Source organism: Rhizophagus irregularis, chromosome 3, assembly GCF_026210795.1.
Source record: "Rhizophagus irregularis chromosome 3, complete sequence".
Taxonomy (NCBI): Eukaryota; Fungi; Glomeromycota; class Glomeromycetes; order Glomerales; family Glomeraceae; genus Rhizophagus; species Rhizophagus irregularis.
The window spans coordinates 3,492,170-3,513,688 of record NC_089431.1 but is presented as its reverse complement, the minus strand read 5'-3'; the positions used below and the strand labels follow the sequence as shown (position 1 = coordinate 3,513,688).

General features: G+C 27.8%; 5 protein-coding genes across 5 annotated transcripts; 4 read left to right on the top strand and 1 right to left on the bottom strand.

Annotated features, from left to right (window-relative positions):
* Nucleotides 1-389: 389 nt before the first annotated feature.
* OCT59_020883 (uncharacterized protein) lies at nucleotides 390-1,924 on the top strand (the record flags this gene model as incomplete). The annotated part of the gene is made up of 5 exons (XM_066149463.1): nucleotides 390-1,064; nucleotides 1,133-1,174; nucleotides 1,240-1,291; nucleotides 1,359-1,565; nucleotides 1,650-1,924. 5 exons carry the CDS (start codon nucleotides 390-392, stop codon nucleotides 1,922-1,924), a joined length of 1,251 nt encoding a protein of 416 aa, XP_065990365.1.
* A 4,032-nt stretch (nucleotides 1,925-5,956) lies between these two features.
* On the top strand, nucleotides 5,957-7,497 carry OCT59_020882 (uncharacterized protein; the record flags this gene model as incomplete). The annotated part of the gene is made up of 5 exons (XM_025330303.2): nucleotides 5,957-6,619; nucleotides 6,686-6,727; nucleotides 6,804-6,864; nucleotides 6,936-7,142; nucleotides 7,226-7,497. 5 exons carry the CDS (start codon nucleotides 5,957-5,959, stop codon nucleotides 7,495-7,497), a joined length of 1,245 nt encoding a protein of 414 aa, XP_025180185.2.
* Nucleotides 7,498-12,444: 4,947 nt separating this feature from the next.
* OCT59_020881 (uncharacterized protein) lies at nucleotides 12,445-13,955 on the top strand (the record flags this gene model as incomplete). Its single annotated transcript, XM_025325661.1, has 5 exons — nucleotides 12,445-13,101; nucleotides 13,167-13,208; nucleotides 13,284-13,335; nucleotides 13,402-13,608; nucleotides 13,690-13,955. The coding sequence occupies 5 exons, from the start codon at nucleotides 12,445-12,447 to the stop codon at nucleotides 13,953-13,955; spliced, it is 1,224 nt and encodes a 407-aa protein (XP_025180184.1).
* A 2,170-nt stretch (nucleotides 13,956-16,125) lies between these two features.
* Nucleotides 16,126-16,365, bottom strand: OCT59_020880 (uncharacterized protein; the record flags this gene model as incomplete). Its single annotated transcript, XM_025316637.2, has 1 exon — nucleotides 16,126-16,365. The coding sequence occupies one exon, from the start codon at nucleotides 16,363-16,365 to the stop codon at nucleotides 16,126-16,128; it is 240 nt and encodes a 79-aa protein (XP_025180183.2).
* Nucleotides 16,366-20,999: 4,634 nt separating this feature from the next.
* OCT59_020879 (uncharacterized protein) lies at nucleotides 21,000-21,227 on the top strand (the record flags this gene model as incomplete). The annotated part of the gene is made up of 1 exon (XM_025325660.2): nucleotides 21,000-21,227. The coding sequence occupies one exon, from the start codon at nucleotides 21,000-21,002 to the stop codon at nucleotides 21,225-21,227; it is 228 nt and encodes a 75-aa protein (XP_025180182.2).
* Nucleotides 21,228-21,519: the final 292 nt, after the last annotated feature.

Genomic DNA, 21,519 nt, shown 5'->3' with positions numbered 1-21,519 from the left:
GGCTCGACATTTTTTTTTTTCGATAGGTATAATTTCAGGGGGGGACAGTACAAAATTGTGATACAAGGTAACACAACAAACAAGTTGGCCCCTCTACCCCTTGGTAATATAAAATGCCAAGAAATGTAGATCAAATATTAGTAGCACCTGTTAAATTATCTTTACTTTCATGAAATCGGGATATTCTTCCTAACTTAGAATTAAGTTTCATCAATGTCTTACAACTTTACATTTTTTATGCTGTTATGGCATTGTTCATATTTTTTGGTAGTAAAAATGCATGCAATCGGCAAATGGCCAAATAAACACAAAATTATTATTTATAACAAACAAACATTATGGAAGAGAATTTTTGTTTTTCATTATTTTATATTTGTAATTAACGAGTCATGAAAATTACTACACTAGTTATAAAATTAACCATAATTATTAACGTAACACTTATAACGTTTACAATCGCTCAACCAACAAATATACGTTGTTGTCATGGTTCAACGATAGCAAATAATAGACTTTATATTGGAGGCGGCACTATAGGTCCCGAAGATAATGAAACTGTTTATACTGATGATTTCTTTTCTTTAGACTTAACCGTTCAATTTAATACGTCATCCCCATTTAATATGCCTTATAAAGTGCATCCAAATATTATCGTAAAGTCAGATGCAAACACGCTTGTATATGCAATAGATAATGAAGGTGGAAGTATATATTTTTTTGGCGGCTTTAGAAATCCCCAGAATTCAGAAGGCAATGGTATATACAGATACTCCCTAAAGTATGATGGTTGGGCTGAAGCAATACCAGCAAATGGCATTAAAATGCCGACTAGATCTACAACTAAAATCGTTGGCGTTACGGATCGTAACAATAATACTATTTATATATTTGACAATAGTATCATGTACATTTATAACGCAACAGAAAAATTTTTGCATATTTCTCCCAATTTGGCGCCTTATCAAATTTATTATTATGCTACTGCTATGCTAAAAACTGGTGTAATTGCGTATATTGGTGGCGGTAAAGCACCAAATAAACTGTACAATATTCCTATGAATGAGGTAAAATATTCAATATCATGATATCAAAATATTTATCATATAGTAATTTAAACGTATAATTATTTTAGATTCTTACATATGATACGTATTTATCAAAATGGGATATAAAGGTAAGCTATTTATTTGTGAAGATTTAATAATACATAATTTTATTAATATTCAGCTTTTCATTTAGTATGCCAGTGGTATTATTCCAGAACCACGACAGGGACATTCAGCATCAATAGGTAACATTTCCCTTACTTATCTTGTTTTATTTTGTTTATATGCTAACTTAAATTAACTATATAAAAGCACCAGATGGTCGAATTTTTATGTATGGAGGCTATGATGGTGATGAAAATGCAAAGGAGTCCAATGGAAGTTATCCCTCATTTGCAGTTCTTGAGTTTACTAATGACAAATTTGTATGGTCCACTCCTGATCTCATTGGTCTGCCGAGTAAATTTAGGATCTTTCACACCTCACATGTATTCGGGGATTATTTGATCATCACATTTGGTACGAGTATCTATAATCATATGCAACTTACAGTATGTAATAGTATGTTAAATTATAATTTTGTCTGCTACCTATAATAATTAGGACGAAATAAAACGCAACATAGGGTGAATACAATCGATCTGATAGATATAAGTAATAAATCTGCTTATAAATTTGTCACAAACTTTATACCACCGGGTGCACCACCACCATCACCGCCACCATCACCGCCACCATCTCCATCTCCATCTCCTAGTATAAACATCATAATAGCATCAGTACTTGGTTCCGTTGGAGGTTTGATTGTTATTGGATTTACTTTCTTTTTGATAAGACGTTGTCGATATCGAAATGTTATTCCTACACCTAGTGGTTAAAGAATTTAATAGTACTTTAAATGTTGTTAGTATTAGTGATGAAATTAGATTTTTCACTCTAACAAAATAATTTTAATCCATATTAGTTTGTTTATTTAGGGAATTTAAAAATCATAATCGTTAAAATTTCTTTATTAATTAATTTTATAAAAAAATTTGTAACGTTTAGATTACCTGTATAAATAAATTCTAAACTGTGTACCTTAATACTTCCATCGGCCAGTTTACTACGTGACGTTTAACAAATTCAAAAAAAGCGCGGATTCTTTATCCGGGACAAAAATCCGGATAGAAACCGAAATCTGACTATTCTTATCGTATCATAGCCGATAAAAAATTTTTTGCTCGGCTAAACTATTTTCTGGTGTCACGTGATATTAATTTCGGCCAGAATTACAAAATTATCCAAGACCGCGAAATTTTCATAATTCCAATTTTATTCAATACTTTTTTTAAACAACTTCGTATTATTTCAGAATTGTCTCAGACTATTGTTTAACATTTCTTTGTAAATTAGCTAATTATGAAATTTTGATATAGCTAAAGATTACTATAGATAAATGTGTTGGGTTAGTAAGGCAATTTTTAAAATGTTAAAAAGGATTTGTTTTTTCTTTCAAAAATTAAAGAATCATTTGAATCAAATTACATAACACTATGATTTTAACTTTTAATAAAAGTTGTTATAATTATATAAATTTTATAGGTATACCTCTACGTGTTTAGTTGTATACTTAGATTTTTTGTATGATTTGTTGCCACCGAGTCTTTTGGATTTACCGGCCTTTTATCTACAAAATTAATAAAAATCGTCCTTGTGACGTCATTAGCTCCACAAAAAAAAAAAAAATATTATATAAATTTTATAATATCTCAATTTTTTGTAATTGATCTGAATAATTTTTCATTTAAAAATAATAATTATTGTAAAAAAATAATATAAATTTTTTTTCTTTTGAACGTTTGAATGCGAAAAAATGATTCTTTATTACATTTTAAACTTCAGTTGATCAACATGTGATGCAAGTGTTTTCGGTGTTTTCATTTTAAAATGTCTGTCTATGGTCGCACTTTAATTAATAAATAATTTGTAAATCGTATTATATAAAGTTACGGTACTATGCAAAAAAAATAAATAAATAAAGATTCATCCGGATTCCGGTTTAAACCGGATATTTTTCATCCGGATTATAATCCGGATGAAAACCGCAAAATCCGGATATCCGAAAAAAAAAAAATATCCGAATCGATCCGGATACGGGTCGAAGCATAACATATAATTCATATTAAATTTGAAGTTTATTGTATACAAAAGTTAATTAAACAAAGGTTTAACAAATTATCATTTAAACTTTATTACATCTTTTAACAATTGTAACAACTATTAGCACAAAACTAAACAATTTTGATATTGGTTGCAGTTAAGTAGACTAAAAAGCCTTCGCACTTGTAAAATATAATTAGTGATGGATTCCCATGAAATTTGCAGGAATTTATCGGGATCTGTGCTAATTTTACATTAGTAATACTGTACAAATCTCATAAAATTCCGCGTAACGGTTAATTAACCCCATCCCTGAATATAATGCGTAAAAAGTCTATTTATCAAACGAAAAATATTTTATTAAACAAAGGTTTCCATTTCAATTAAATAATTATATATTTATATGTACAATATTTAATTTAATGTACGTTGTAACTTTTTTTGTTATTGGAACGAAACATTTAAAGTTATTATTTTATTTATTATCGCTATCAATACCAATCCGCTCATACAGCATTAGGATGTTACACAACTAATTATGTCAGCAATATTGATTATTTTATTATGACCGGATCTATGTTACACAGATGTTCAATTTTTTTAATTTGTTTTTCCGAATTTTTTTAATGCACAATTTAAAAATTATTAAATAAATTTTCAAACTGTTTACTTTTATTTATTTTTAGCAAATTTTAAATTCTTTAATGCAATTTTAAATTATTTAATGCAATTCACGGTAAAAAAAAGTAGATACGTCTTTTATATTCCATTTTTTTTCCGTAAAAGGCTCTTAAGGTAATTTTTTAAACGAGAAAAACATGGCATAAAAATATACATAAGTATATATATAGTAATTCTCTATTACAAAAATATTTGAAATATTTGAAAGGGGCCGTACACGCGGCGTGACATTGCGTGCAGCTGTAATCAATCAGTCAGGAGATACTTCGGGATTAACGTAAATGTTGATCCTTGTTTATCATGTTTTTTCCGTGAATGTATTTTCACATATTTCCTGAATTGATAATCTTATATCACGGAATTTATTTCCGTGAATGGTCCTGTGAAAGGCTCATTTCTACGGAGTTTTTACAGAAATACAGAAATAACGGATAAAAGTTTTTATAGGGATTTTAAATTCTTTAATGTAATTTTAAATTCTTTAATTTTAAATTCTTTAATGTAATTTAAAAATTTTTAATTAAATTATTTTCCAATTAAGTTTCAAACAACATGTTTGCTTCGTAGTTCGACGCTTTTTGGCTCTAAGTTCTTTATTTTAAGGCTAGTCAGGAGAATTTTTTGGCTCTAAGTTCTATTAAATCTGAAGAATTTTATAATTAAAATTCTACCCCGCGTGACCAGTGACATTCAAAGAGACGTGAAAAAAATAATTTTGGAAGGAGATAAATATAAACAATGAAAACGCGGTGGGGTGTGATGTTTCTTCACGTAAATTGTGTTTTTCTTTTGGAGATCTTCAGCATTCTGTCCAACATAAACAAAAAAATGTTTCACCACGTTATTGAAATCCGCAGCAAATCTATAAATAGTTTAAGAACAAAGAATATTTCTATTTATCATATAAATTCTCGATATTTGAATGTAAATTCCTTCTGTCGAACCATTCTAAAAGCTTTGTAAAAAAAAATACACGTAAATATTTGAGGATAGTTTTTAAGAACAGTTTCGAAGAAACTTTTAGAATCTTGTATTATATTTATTATTTAAAATTTATTAATAGAATATTTAATTAAACTTTATAGTTTTACATCAAATGTCGGTAACATAGTTTAATTAATTGATCTGTGTGACACCCTAATATGGCATGTAAATAATGAGTTCATTTGTTAATAATACTTAAAATGTATCTGTCTTTGTCTCTTACTCTACATAGCGTAACAGCAGATAAGATATCTTGAAATGTTAAATATTAATATAATGTATATTTAGTAAAATGCTGTACATCATTTATTATCTTTCTATAAATGATTGTAACGTATTGATAAGACTAATACATTTTGTGTCATAATAAAGATTAGATAAGATACAAAAATTAATTTTATTATACAAAGTATTGTATAAAAATTCCAAGAATATTTTTTCAACACTTTTATGTAGAATAATATAATCTTTAATTTTTCAATGTACAAACCTAAAATAGTAATTTTGAAATTTTATAATCAATCAATCATAATCGTATAACAAAAATGGTTCTAGTAATTGGAATCGATTCTACCAAAATTGAATTAATCGAAAATCGAATATAAAGTCAATCTCAATGAACTTTCTTTGTTAAAGTCATGATGCAGGTCGGAATTGCGTTACACTAGGGGATCCATTTTAAATAATGTAGTGGAACGGCTATCGCACATAGCCGGTGTGTAATGTCACAGTCGTCACATGATTGTTAATTCATGAACAATAATAGTTAATAAGCATACAATATTAAGTAACAAACATTAAGCGCTTTTATATATTATATATACTGTATAATGAAGATTTATTTGGCATATATCATATTTTTTTATTATTAGGAGGTAATTAAAATGTTTATCAAATGCAATACAATCGGTAAGTGACCAATAAGCAATTTATGATGAAATTATTGTTTATAACAGGTGAAACATAATGATAAGAAAATTCTAAAATTAACTCTTTATTTTTTTATTATTTAATACTTGTAATTTAACTAGAGGTATGAAAATTGTCTACATCAGTTATTAAATTATTTCTCATTATTTAATACTTTGCAATTAATAAGAGTTATGAAAATTATTACATTCATTATAAAATTAATAATTGTTAACGTAACAATTATAACGTTTACAATCGCTCGACCAACAAATCTACGTTGTTGTCATGGTTCAACGATAGCAAATAATAAACTTTATATTGGAGGTGGCCTCACAGGTCCTTCTACCATTGCTCTTCCTTCTGATGATTTCTTTTCATTAGATTTAACTATTCCGTTTTCTACGCCATCACCACTTGATGTGCCTTATGAAGTGCATACAAAGGTTCCTATAAAGTCCAATTCACACACGCTTGTATTTGCAATGGATAATGAAGGCGGAAGTATATATTTTTTTGGCGGCTTTAGAGTTTCAGGAGGCAATAGTATATACAGATACTCTATAAAGTTAGATGGTTGGACTGAAGTAACACCAGTAAATGGCGTTATAATGCCGTCTGAATCTACAACTAGAGTTATTGGAGTTAAGGATAGTAGTAATAATAATATTTATATATTTGATAATAGCACCATGTACATTTATGACGCATTAAAAAAATCTCTGCATATTTCTCTCGATTCGGCGCCTTACAAAATTTATTATTATGCTACCGTTATGCTAAATACTGGTGTAATTGCGTATATTGGTGGCAGTAAAGCACCAAATGGTAATATGTCCAATATTCCTATGAATGAGGTAAAATATTCAATATCACGATATTAAATATTATCATATAGTAAATTAAATGTATAATTATTCTAGATTCTTACATATGATACATATTTATCAAAATGGGATATAAAGGTAGGCTAATTATTATCTACGAGAATTCGAGAATTCTAACATTACATAGGATTAATCTTTCAACTTTTCATTTTAGAATGCCACGGTTGCTCATGGCGCAATTCCAGTTCCACGACAAGGTCATTCAGCATCCATAGGTAACATCTCTAATATAACTTATTTGACGATACATATACTTTTATGCTGACAATAAGTATTTATATAATAGCACCAGATGGTCGGATTTTTGTATATGGTGGCTATGATGGTAATGACAATGCAATTGAGCTTAATGGAAGTTATCCCATATTTGCGGTTCTTGAGCTTGTTAGTAACGAATTTGTGTGGTCCATTCCTGAACTCATCGGTCTGGCGGGTAATTTTAGGATCTTCCATACCTCACATGTATTCGAGAATTATTTGATCGTTACATTTGGTACGAGTTTCTATAATCGTATAAAATTTACAGTATGTATAATATATTAAGTTATAATATTATTTTCTATTTATAATAATTAGGGCAAAATAAAACGAATGGTAGAATGAGTACAATCGATCTGATTGATATAAGTAATAGAGATATTTATAAATTTGTCACAGACTTTACACCACAGGGTTATGTACCACCTGTACCATCATCATCATCACCACCATCATCACCATCTCTTAATAACATCATAATAGCAACAGTAATTGGTTCCGTTGTGGGTTTGGTTGTTGTTGGATGTACTTTCTTTTTGATAAGACGTTATCGACATTATAAATATCGAGATGTTATTCCTACTAGTTAAAAGAATTTAATAATAGAGGTATTATTTTAAATGTTATTGGAATTAATGATAAATTTGGATTTTTCACTCTAACAAAGTAATTAATTTAAGCCCATATTTTTTTTATTTAGGGAATTTAAAAATCATTGATCGATTAACGCATATTATTAAATAATTAATTAATTTTTCGAATACTATAGACATAAAATGCAGAATAGACGAAACAATGCATAAAGTAACTCTGGTAGTTATTTTTTTTCAAAACCACATTTTTTTCATTAATTAATTAACCAGATGGTTTGATCGAACAATCATGGTAACTTGATCTATCAAATTATCAACATTTTATAATATTTATTATCCTGATTTTATTCATTAAGATCATTTTATTTAATAAACAAGTCAACTGTAAATGTAATTCAAGGGATCTCTTATTTATTTGTGATTAATAACTAACACAAATTTAAATATGCCAACACAAAAGTCAAAAGTTATAAACAATTCTATTTAGATCGATTAAAAAAATATCTAAACGGTTAAATTTTATTTCAAATGATGCCAATACAGGTTGTGTGGTTCTGCAAAGGTAAAAAGGAGAGATAATCTTGATCTGTTTTCATGTGATATTAGTAACAGTTAGTAATACAAATTATCCAATTTATACAATAGAATGATTAACCGCACAAAAATGTTCGTCTGTCCGTCCGGCACGTGACGAAGTACACTCTTAAACAGCACTTCCGTTTCCTAGTATAGTTAATTTGTCAACAAAATGATCAGCATTTGATTTTGAAGATCATGTTATTTTATAAAAGAACCTTTGATGTGGCGGGTGGTGGTGGGACTTGGCGTTAAATTAAGCTTATTTATTTTCTGCAATTTGTAAGATTTTGATTAAAACGAAAAATATAAATTCACTTATTATAATCCTATTTAAGAACCATTAATAGAGTTTAATTAATTTATTTTATTAAATAAAAAATTTATCATCTATAACAAAGTAAATAACCGTTATATCGATTTAATATATTGGATCAAATTTGAAGTAAAAATAAATATATTCATTTCATTGTCTCACAAATCTGCGTCAATACCAAAGAAACTTTTATTTTCTTAGCTAATTTGGAAATCCAACCATTCACTTCAGTATCTCTTTAATTGATCAATAAACCCAAGCTGCTCTATAAATTTTATTTACTTACGGCAAAAATTCCATAATAAACAATAACTTCATTTATCACTTGGGTTTAATTATTGTCATAATTTTATAGAATATTTGACAAGTTTGACGACTTTCAATATTTCTTATTCTCGACTATTATTACATTCATTGCAATTACGAAATATGATCAAATTTTATGGTACATACACTGATCAATACATAAGAAAGAAAAGTTAGTGTTGTTCATATTAGCTTTATATGGACGAAGTTTTTTATCCAAATTGGAACATTGGTTGCTTTGATCTTAGTTATTATATGTTTTCTTTTGTGATATCAATAAAAAATTATAAATATTTTTAGCCAAAGCATTTTAAAATAGTGTTTTCTTCTTTTATTGTGTATTATTTTCATGTATTTAATAAATTTTATATAGTTTTGGGGTATTTCAAACAGTCGATCAGGTTTTTCAAAAGATATAGATGCGAAACTTCTAAATAAAAATTATTATGGCGATCAGAACGATCAATCATCAGTTTGTGTAACCTGTAACGGTGATCGAGAAAATCGAATAAATATTAGCAACAAACATACAATACTCGTAAACAACATTAAGCGCCTGTCCTGTCCAACAAACATTGACGCCATAAATACTAAATTATTTTCACTTTCATGCGAACGGAATACGTACTATTTTAATTTTACATATCAGATATACAGTACATATATATATATATAACAGATAATGAAGTTTTCTTTTTTCTCCAACTATAGAGCGAGAATTTAACAGATGGGGAACATCGTGATTTTTAATAGTAGTAGGTGATTGATTATACATTTTTTCGGTCAATCTCGTGCGTATATATATGTCGTATGTGGTTCCGAATACCGGTGGAATCGGATCTTGGCCAGCATTACGAAATCCTAATCCGGCACTATGCTTAATTCTGGCCAACATCCCGTATATATCCACATATGTGAATTCGGAATTCACATAGATTCCGTTTCCACCTACAACATATATATGTATATTGAGTTACTAGAATTACCATAAAAAAATGTATTTTTTAATATATTAAGTTCAGGCCCATTTGTCAATGGTATTGATCATATTTCTTCGTAAAAATGCTCGCAAATACTGTACATACATACAGTCGGTAAATGGTTAATAACCACTTTTTAATAAAATTATTTATAACAGACAAAACATAATGATATAAGGAAATTCTAAAATGAATTCTTTTTTTCACTACATTAATACTTGTAATTAACGAGAGGTATGAAAATCACTACATTGGTTATAAAATTAATCATAATTGTTAACGTAACAATAACGTTTACAATCGCTCGACCAACAAGTATACGTTGTTGTTATGGTTCAACGATAGCAAATAATAAACTTTATATTGGAGGTGGCCTCATAGGTTCCTTTACTTTAGATTTAACCGTTCCGTTTTCTACGCAATCACCATACATTTAATACTGTATGTTTTTATGAGATGCATGCAAAAGTCCAATTCACACACGCTTGTATAGGCAATGGATAATGAAGGCGGAAGTATATATTTTTTTGGTTGCTTTGGAGTTTCAAAAGGTAATAGTATATACAGATACTCTCTAAAGTTAGGAATGGCGCTATGATGCCTTCCGAATCTACAACTAAAGTTGTTGGAGTTACGAATAGTAACAATAATATTATGATAATAGCATCATGTACATTCATGACGCATTAAAAAAAAATATTTGTATATTTATTTCTCCCAATTTGCCATTTATTATTATGCTACCGTTACGCTAAATACTGGTGTTATTGCGTATATTTGTGGCGGTAAATCACCAAATAATAATAAGTACAATATTCCTACGAACGAGGTAAAATATTCAATATCGTTATATCAAAATATTTCCATATAGTATAGTATATAAACGTTTAATTATTTAGATTCTTATATATGATACAAAATTATCAAAGTGGGATATAAAGGTAAGCTAATTATTACTATCTACGAGAATTCTAACAATACATAGGATTAATATTTCAACTTTCAATTTAGAATGTCACGGCTGCTAATGATGCAATTCCAGTTCCATGACAATCAATAAGTAACATCGACGATACATATACTTTTTATGCTAACTATAATTATTTGTATAATAGCACCAGACTATCGGATTTTTGTATATGGTGGCTTTGATGGTGATGAAAATACAATTAAGTCCAATGAAAGTTCTTGAGTTTGTTAAACATGGGTCAGTTTTAGTCAAATTATATTTTAACGCACCCCCAAAAAAAATTACGAAAAACTCGAAGATAGGATTATTTAGTACCAAAATAATAAGCTAAGAAACGTAATAAATAGCTTTAATTCGTTTTATATATCCCTATAAAAATTTTTCGGAAAAATGATCACGTGTCTGAGTTTCTTTGGAATAAAAACTAGAAAAATGATCATTTATCGGAGAATTTTTTTTATTGAGTATTATTGATACAGTTAAACAAAATAAAAAGAATTGGTATTTTCCACGTCTAAGTATAATACATCCTTTTGTGTGTACCTTTCTAATACCCGATGAATTTTTAATAAGTGGTAGTGTTTATAATTTTTCTTGTATTTTATTTATTATCGCAATATGAATATCTATTGAACATACGGTATGTAAATATTTAAGTTATGAATAAAAATTTATTTTGATAATAATGTTTAAGAATGTATATGTCTTTGTCTCTTATTTTACATTATATTTTAGAAAGCATAACCGACAAGATGTTCAACAAATACGATTATTTTAAGAAGCGTTAGCAATTAATATAATGTAAATACTAATATACCGTACTGGGTTACGGTACATTTGTACTGTTGTACATCATCATTATCTTACTTAATTTAAAAATGTATTGACAAGGTTAATACATTTAGCGCCATAAATTCCCATAATAAAGATTAAATAATTGAACTTAACATTCTATCAAAAATACAAAAATTCTTTCAAAAATCAATTTTTTATTCAAAGTGCTATATAAAGGATTTCCAAGATATTTTTTTTCAATACTTTGTTGTAGGATAATATAATTTTTAACGTACAAAACTAAGCAAGTAATTTCGTATTCATATGAAATTTTATAATCAATCATATAAATCGTGTATTAAAAATTGAAAATAAATATGGAATTGATTCTACCAAAATTGAATTAATTGAAAATAAATCAATCTTAAAAATTTTTTTTATTGATAGAATTGAGGTTTCGAAACGAAACTTAGGCCGAGTTACTCCTAAATTGCGTTACATTAAAATAAAAAGATAATCTATTTTAAATAAACGGCTATCGTTAAACATGGAAAAATATATACTATGTCATAGGCTCATAGCCGTAGAACGTCACAGTCACACTGGTCACAGTCGTCACATGATTGTTGATTCATGCAGTTTAGATTGAAAATCGAACAATATTAGTAACAAACATTTAAGCGTCTATTCAACAAACATTAACGCCATAAGTACTAGATTAATCTTACTTTCAATTCCAATGGGGTATTTTATACTATTTTTAATTTACTCCAAATATAGAATTTAAATTTTGTCAATGGCTTCCAACTTTACATTTTAATGGCATTGATGACGATTTTTCTTTTTAGAACGTAGTAAAATGCTAACATGCACATGCTTACGTAAATGCATGCAGTCGGCAAACACTTTTTAGTTAATAAAATTATTGTTTATAACAGACGAAATGTGAAAGAAGAAAATTCTAAAACTGAATAAGTGAATTCTTTTTTTTCATTATTTAATATTAGTAATTAACTAGGGATATGAAAATTACTACACTAGTCATAAAATTAATCATAATTGTTAGCGTAACAATTATAACGTTTACAATCGCTCAATCAACAAATATACGTTGTTGTCATGGTTCAACGATAGCAAATAATAAACTTTATATTGGAGGCGGAATTACAGGTCCTACTGATAATAATATTAGTTCGGATGATTTTTTTTCTTTAGATTTAACCGTTCCATTTTCTACGTCATCACCAACTGATATGCCTTACGAAGAGCATCCAAATGTTCTCGTAAAGTCTAATGGACATGCACTTGTATATGCAGTAGGTAAAGAAGGTGAAATGATTTATCTTTTTGGAGGCTTTCGAGGTGATCCAAAAGGCGAGCTCATATACGGATACTCCCTAAAGTTCAAACAGTGGAGTGAAGAAACACCAGAAACACCAAATGGTATGCCGGTTGGAACTACATCCAAAATTGTCGGAGTTACTGATAGTAATTTAAACACTATTTTTATATTTGACAATGGCACCATGCATATTTTTGACGTATTTCGAAATATTTTGTATATTTCTCCCGATTTTGCGCCTTACAAAATTCTTAATTATGCTGCCGTAACGCTATATACTGATGAAATTGCGTATATTGGTGGTAGTAATGGCACAAACAACATTCCAATGAATCAGGTAATATATTCAATATAATTGATATCGGCATATATATTTTCCATAAACATATAATTGTTTTTTAGATCCTTGTATATAATACAAAAATATCAACATGGTATACAAGAGTAAGTTATTTATTTGTGAAAATTTAAAATCAATAATTTTTTTATAAGATTAATATTTCAACTTTTTCATTTTAGAATGCCAATGGTAGAATTCCATCACCGCGACAGGGACATTCGGCATCCATAGGTAACATCTCTTATTTGACTTGACTTGTCTTGTTTAATATTCTAACTTTAATTATTCATATAAAAGCACCAGATGGTCGAATTTTTGTATATGGCGGTTTTGATGGTAATGACAATGCGACTGCGTCCAATGAAAGTGATCCCATATTTGCAGTTCTTGAGTATGTTAATGGTGAACTTACTTGGTCCACTCCTCAGCTCTTTGGTCAATTGTACCAATTTAGGATCTATCATACCTCACATGTATTTGAGAATTATTTGATTATTACATTTGGTACGAGCGTCTATATAATCATATTTTACTTATAGCATATAATACGATATAAATTTTAATTTCATTTGTTACAATAATTAGGTCAAAACCTAACGCATAATAGGATAAATACAATTGATATTATAGATATAAGTAATAGAGACATTTATAATGCTGTCAAAGACTTTGTACCACCAGGTTACGTACCACCGACGCCACAACAATCTACTTCTAATAAAAACATTATAATAGCATCAGCGCTTGGTTCTGTTGGATTGTTGATTATTATTGGATGTACTTTCTTTTTGATAAGACGTTATTATAGAAATCGGAATGTTATTCCTACGCCTGGTGAAGAAAGAATATAATAAAGATAGTATTTTATAATGCTGTAAAATTTAGGTTTTCAATTTATTTTATTATTATTTTATTTTGTTTAGGGATTTTATAGTTTCAAAAATCATGATCGATTAATTGATCACGTATAGTCATGATCAAATCGATTAAATTGATTTGAACGATTTTTGGATTTTTATTCGATCGTGTTATTCGAAATAAAAAAATATATAAATTGATCGATGAATCAAATTATTTTATTGATTTTTATTGTATTAAAATCAATCGATAAGAATCTTATTAATTGGTACAGTATCAATACAGTAATAAACTACAAAATAAACGAAACAATGAAAATTTAATAATCAATTAACCATGATAGGTTTAATCGATCAATCATGGTAACAAATTACCGGGCAAAATTTATTCGATTTTAATTGAAACCAACATTTTATCGATTAACTGTTAATTGATCAAGATGATTATACTTAATTCGATTAAATCACTTAATTTATTACCGTATTTCCACAATAGTGCTTTACGCAAAAGCTTAATATTTGTTTCTGTAATATGTAAGATTTTGATTAAAACGAAAATTAATTGTCTTCATTTTTCATCCAATGCAGATAAAGTTGTCAGAAACCTTGTCTGTAGAACTCAGTTTTCAATTGTGACGGAGATATTGGATGAATTGGAAGGTGAAGTTTTGTTCATAACGTCCACAGCTTGATCCATTTTAGAGAAAATCAAGAAATTAACTGTTAAATCTACAAATTATAAGCTCAGAGTTCTTCAATGAACAAACCTTGAAATATTACGATGCTAAAACTGGTTCACGATTACTACACTTTCTATGACCGATCACGATGGGTTGGTTACTCGACTGTATCAAAATGAAAAAGCAGAAAATTCGAAAGAAGCTTTTGTATAAAGGAAAGGGTTGTGATCATACTGGATTAGTACGCGGAAAAACAGATGAATTAATTTCACGATTCGATGCAAATGCCAAATGGCATTGTATTAGTCTATGATGAAGGTTAGAACCAACGCGAAGTGTTTAGTAAATTTATTTCTTGTACTAGTTAATCTATATAGAAATTTTTTTCTTTTTTTTTTGGTAATGTAAATAATTAAATTTATTATTAAACTCTTAACAAATTATTCAAATAATATATGCTCTTAACAATTATTTTTAATCAATAATGTTTTGCCTATAACTTACAAACTCACTGGCCGCGAAGTACAATTCAACTCATAATGTTGGTGTTATGGAATAATAAAATTTCTTATTAAAAATTATTTATTAAAGAATCCTTTGACTATTGATCTTACAGCCTAAGTCAAAAAAAAAAATGTTTAATTTTTTTATGTTTGTATCATTTGTTTATTTTAATTCTGCTTTAAGTTACTCAATCTTAAGGACATTAGTAATAGTTCACTACATGATCCATTTCAATGTTTTGATTCGACAAAAGTATCGATTAATGAAAAAGAAAAATGAAAAAAATTGAATGTGCAGAATGCAAAAGACGAACGAATATCAAATAGAATTTATTGTTTGTGTAAATCTCAGACTTAATAGAACTGGTAGAATTACAATTATTACTGGTTTTTAATTAGAAAAAAAATTTCTGACATGAATTTTCTAAAAAAATAAATTTTTATAATGTACAGGAGAAATTTCGGATTTGCTAAGCATAGACAAGTGATAGACGAGACGTGGATAATGAAATATCGATTAAAAAAAAATAAAATAAAATATTGATAAAAAAATATCGATAAGAAATACAATGATAAAAATAAAATGTAGATAAAAAATAAAATATAGATAAAAAAAATAAAACAGATAAAAAAAATTAAATATTGATAAAAAAAATAAAATATTATTGACAAATAAAATATTGATAATAAAATAATAATAATAAAAAGAAACCCTCTAACAAAAAAATCAAAACAACCTGCATTTATGACATTACTTCTCGTAATTTTGAATCCATTTAGTTTGAACAAACCAATTCCACGATTTACGCGGCAGCAGAAATTAGTATGTATTTTGCTAATAGATATTGAAGAGTCGTAATGTTGTAACTACGTGAGCTTCTTTAGGATGTAAATATCATAATGTGAGAGTTGTATAATAGATCGAGGTTTTGAATTCCAATTGGAGTGTCGAATTGTCAAGTTTTAAGGATTCAATCATTTTCAATAATTTAGTACGGATGGACTATCCCTTGTTGGGATGAATTGTCCGTAAGTTTCTGTTATTTTAACAAGTTTTTGAGGATCTCTTGAAGTTATGGCATCCTTTACTTCTTCAATAAATTCAGAGATCAATTCTAAATATTTATCAAATTTAAAATACATTTTTCCATAGCCTGCACAAATATGTGAAATATTTTCATCTAAATTTAAGTTCAAATTCTTTGATTTCACATTAATCATCTTTGAGGCAGGTTTCAAAAACTCCATGAATCCTAATACGAGCTCTGGCATTAGCATTGGGATCAAGTCCTGCCATTGCCTGAATTTTTGAACCCAAAGTAACAGATCTTCACTAGATAAACCTCTAAATTTCTTAGGTGCGTATTCTGCCATTTGTGTAAAAGTTTTTCTTGAATAAGGATTTTTCTAATTTTATTATTTCTTTCTTTCAGTACGAGAGAGAGCTCCACGTAGAACCTTAGAATGTAAAGTTTTATCAATGGAAATAATTTTATGAAAATACGAGTTATGTGTTGATGATTTTTTGTGGATTAGTTTTAAGAAAGTAAAAAAATTTTTTTTTTAGAATTTTTTTTTACAAGAATGGGTACTTTTTGCACGATATTTATATATAAATTATACAGTACATTAATGTACATATATATTGTAAATTTGTAATAAAACCAATGAATTTTACGAATTCAAAGAATTCTTTGTCTATTTTTATTATTATAATTATGGATAATAATTGTTCTTAAATTGGTATATATATATATATATATATATAATAATAAACATTTTGTAAATCAATCCAATTTATCGTGAGATCATCTTTGATTTCACCATTTTGGCTTATATTATTAATGAGCTAATATAAATAAATTTCCACATGATAATATGAAACTGTGTAGGACTTTAGTGTATTATTAACAAACCAAATTTATTGGCACAAAACCTTTCATTAGAAGAATAAATATATAGTATTCCATAAATTGATAAAATCATAATATAATGATAAAAAAATTATATTTTATAATAGGGAAAATGCAGATTTTATCAGAAAATTTAATGACTCCTAAATTAGGTAACATAAAGTTATTAAAAAATTCATTTTCATATCCTGTCCGGGTGAGAATCTCAAATTTTTTCATATTTAACCAATAATCTATATAACTAAAAAAATTTGACGTTTGGATTAGTTTCCGTATAAATAATTTGAATTGTGTAACATGCCATATAATTAAACCCGTGACAATCGTGACATGCTTCCGCCTGATCTATTTATGGTCTCATTCCAATTAACCTAATCCAGTTAATGAAATTTTAACCTTATAAACGTTAATCGGGAATTTTTTTGTTGATTATTAATTTTTTTTTTAAAAAAAAATTTTTCGATCTTTTTGGACCGAATTATTGTCCTTTTTTTTCAGAATTTTTTTTTCAATATTTATTTCAAATTTTTTTTTATTATTATTTTTTCTTTCTTTTTCCCTTTTGGTTTCTTTTTTCAACCGATTTTTCACTTTGTCCCTCTTCCCAATTTTTTTTTTCCAGTTTTTTTCGAATTCTTTAAACCTTTTTCTTTTTTCCCAATCCGAAAAAATTTTTTTCACTTTTTCTTTTTTTCAGTTTGGCTTTTTTTTTCAAACCGAATTTTTCACCATTTAGGTTTGGATCGGATCGGTGCTGCAGGCAACGGTAAGCACCTTATTTTTTTCGTTTCTTTTTTTCTTATTGGTAAATTTAGGATTTTTTTTTACTACAAGATCATTTCCGCGAAATAATCAAAAATAAATATATGGTTTCTTTATTTGAATCTATATAACTAAAATGAAATAGATTTAATTAATATGACTATATAATAATACTTATTTAAATATTGTTTTTTTTATTATTAACTATAATATTAATGCTAATAAAGAAAATTTATATATAATGTTACTATGATATTTTTTTTATGTAAAAATAAAAAACAATTTTCTACAAATATAACGTGTAATAATATTAATATTGTTAATACTAAAATCTATATGTCTTCTCCCTAGGGAAATATTTGAAGGTGAAGCACCTGAACAACGTAAAAAGAGATTACATAATGAAAAGCAAGCACATTATCACTATGAAAAGAGGTAAAAAAGACCAAACATAATTGGGTGTAAGTCTTATAGATGGGCAGTATATTAACACATCATGAACTGGGAAGGATGAATCAGATTTGCACTTATTGTGGTGCTAAATTTTGGATAGACGAAAGAAACCATAATAGCAGCCAAACTTTTCCATCTTTCGCAATGTGCTGTGCTTCTACTTGAACCACCATCATATTTACTAGATTTATATACTTCATCAAGTTTTGAATCAAGTTCATTTCGCAAAAATATAAGAGCCTATATTAAATTCTGATATGGTCAATTTTTTTAAAACTGAATTTTCAATATTTCTCATCCTAGTTTTTTTCTCTTTATAATAATCTATACAAATATGTTTTTAGATCTAGATCAGTGATTGGACCTTTAACGTACAATTATTTTTTATTCCCTAGATTCTACATGGTTAATTTAATATATACAATTTACTTTAATAATTCGTTTTTATAGATAAAAACAACTAAAGAAAAGGAAGAAAATTCACAGGTAACACTGCAATCCTACAGTAAGTATCACCTCTTAGGTTTTGATCGGCGATACAATCAAAATAAAATATTTTTTTTATTGAATAAATATACTTTGTTTGATTTTTTTAGTTAGAATAAAATATGTTTTTTTCTTACTTAAAATAAAAAAAAAACATGTTAATATTATAAGATCATAATTTATCTAAATATAAAACAAAAATAGAATAGGTTGCGGCTAGTATTGCTCTAAATTATATTGTTTTCGTGATTTGTAATAGTGAGATACTACATTACTACTAAGTGTATAAATATTTCCTTATTTCCGTCTTTTATAAAATAAATTTTCATTTGGGTACACATGTTTGTTTCCAGTTTAGTGAAAGAAAATGTATTCTTAATATTTGGTTCAGACATACAAAAAATACATAAATGTACCATTAATTCACTGAGAGAGACTATAAAAAAAAAATGAAAATGAAAAGATAGATTTTGAAAAGACTTCAAAATTAGCGATCAGAGATGGCTTTCACTTGGCCACACAAAAGAATCAGTTGGTTACGTACTAATAATCTGATCAATGAGAATTTTACAACGCACATGTAAAATCCGCAGCATTTTAACATCGTTCACGTGGATAATTTTCTTCACAGTGATTTCTTCTTCTGTCCCGTAATTCTTAGTTTATCATTTGTAAATTGTTTTATAACAGCGTCACTTAGGGTTGATGACAGCATAAAAGAATAATTTTTCTATTTTTGTTAAATAAAATAAAATAAAATAAAATAGGGGACATACTCATATAATTATCAGGACTCCTTTAAGCAAACAAGTAATTAAAATTTTTTTAGGATTATAATTTTTTGTTCCAATAATTTTTTGATAAAAATCTTCTAAAAAGAATTCTCATTATTCATCATATTTGTTTTTAATACATGTTTTTATTTTTTTTAGAAAAAAAAATTGTCGTTACGTTCCACAACACCAACAAAATACTGTACGTCATACGACAATATAATCGCACGTCTGAAATGTGTGTCAGGTTGACGGCGCAGTGTGGCGCAGTAATTCAAAAAAAATCTAAGTTAAAGATTTTCTTTTTAATATAATGCTTTCAAATTTACATATTAGATGTATTTTCATCTGTTTTACAAAATTCACTTATAAACGGAAGGAGGTTTTGGACGTAGATTTTGACTTTAGTATATAACAACTGATTTTATCGTCTTTGCCGATCATTTCCAAAATTGGATTTGTCAAAAAAACGGTTTTTGTTAAATAACTCGAAAATGGCCTTCTAAACCGCCCGTATATACTCTAAGTAAATTTGTAGAGCGGACGAAAATACATCTAGTGCAGTAATTTAAAGGTTTATTTTAAATAAAAAAAATTGCAATTTAATTTTTTTGGGAAAAATCGCTGCGCCACACTGCGCCGTCAACCTGACACACATTTCAGATGTGCAATATAATCCTTATTACTTATTATTAATTAAGAATTGCAAAATTATTATAGAATCTTACATTTGTTAGACAAGTTTAAATCCTGAATCATGTGATACATCAGTCCATCAACAGATCAACTGCAATCCTGCATCTATTAAATAATAAGGAAATTACGTCAATATCACATTTCCGTTTCTCCTTTACTATTTATTTATATTTTTTTTTAGACAATTGTTTGATTTTCTCGTAAGTTGTTATATTTTTCTCCAACATGTCTAGTTTGTCTACCAACATTTCTATCTTTAGCACTGCGCATATGAAAAAATATATGTACATACTTAGTCAAATATGGTCAACCATATGATTAAGTGATTGGTAATATTCGTAATTATAAAAATTCGAGAATTTTTTTCAATTAATCAATCAAATCAATCATTTTAAATCATTGTTCATAAAATCTTCCCTCATATTCGCAAGTATTATTTTAGATAATAAAATTTTCCATTTTATATTCGAAAGTATTATTTTTTATAAAACTTTTCCCTTGATTACAAGTACTTTAATGGCTACCACTACTACAGAATTAATAGGACCAGAGGAATCTGGTTTGCCTTATTTTACTTTGAACACTACCCTCGAACCAACAGCTCTTATAAAACCTCTCAACTTCTTCTATAATTGACGCAGTCATTTCAGAATACTCAAGACGCTCATTTAAGGTTATGTCTTGATCCTATATTGTGGTATGACGTCTATCTTCATACTAAATCTGACCTTGATGAAGTAGTTAACATCACTAGGAACTATATTACAAAAACATGAGCAGAACCCTGTCTGACGAAGATGGACCTTTTACAGTTGATTTTAAAGAAATTGACAAAGCCTATATTCCATGCAATAATAGAACCCCATTTCATGATGAATCAACTTGTACGCAAAAAATTTCAACTAGCACTTCAAGTACGCAAGTGAAGGGGGATACTCTTGAATATGAAGTAAAGAAGAAGTTTGAAGAGATCAATGTTACAGTGCATGGTGTACTGTAAAGTGAGTGTTTTGTTGAGTTGTTGCAGGTCCAAATTACTCACATAATGATTGCAGTGAACTAGAAATACAACGGTTACAATCAGCAGAAGCCAATTAATGTTAGAAAATATTAAGGAACTCATAGAGTTGACCAGGTCTGGTAATGATTCCATTAATGATTTCATTAAAGAACTTGCAGAGCTGACCAAGTCCAGTAATGATTCGATCAAAGTTTTGATCGACAAACTTACAGGAGCAATGATTAATTTTTGGAATTATATAAAAAAGATAAAGATAAACTGGAGGAATGAG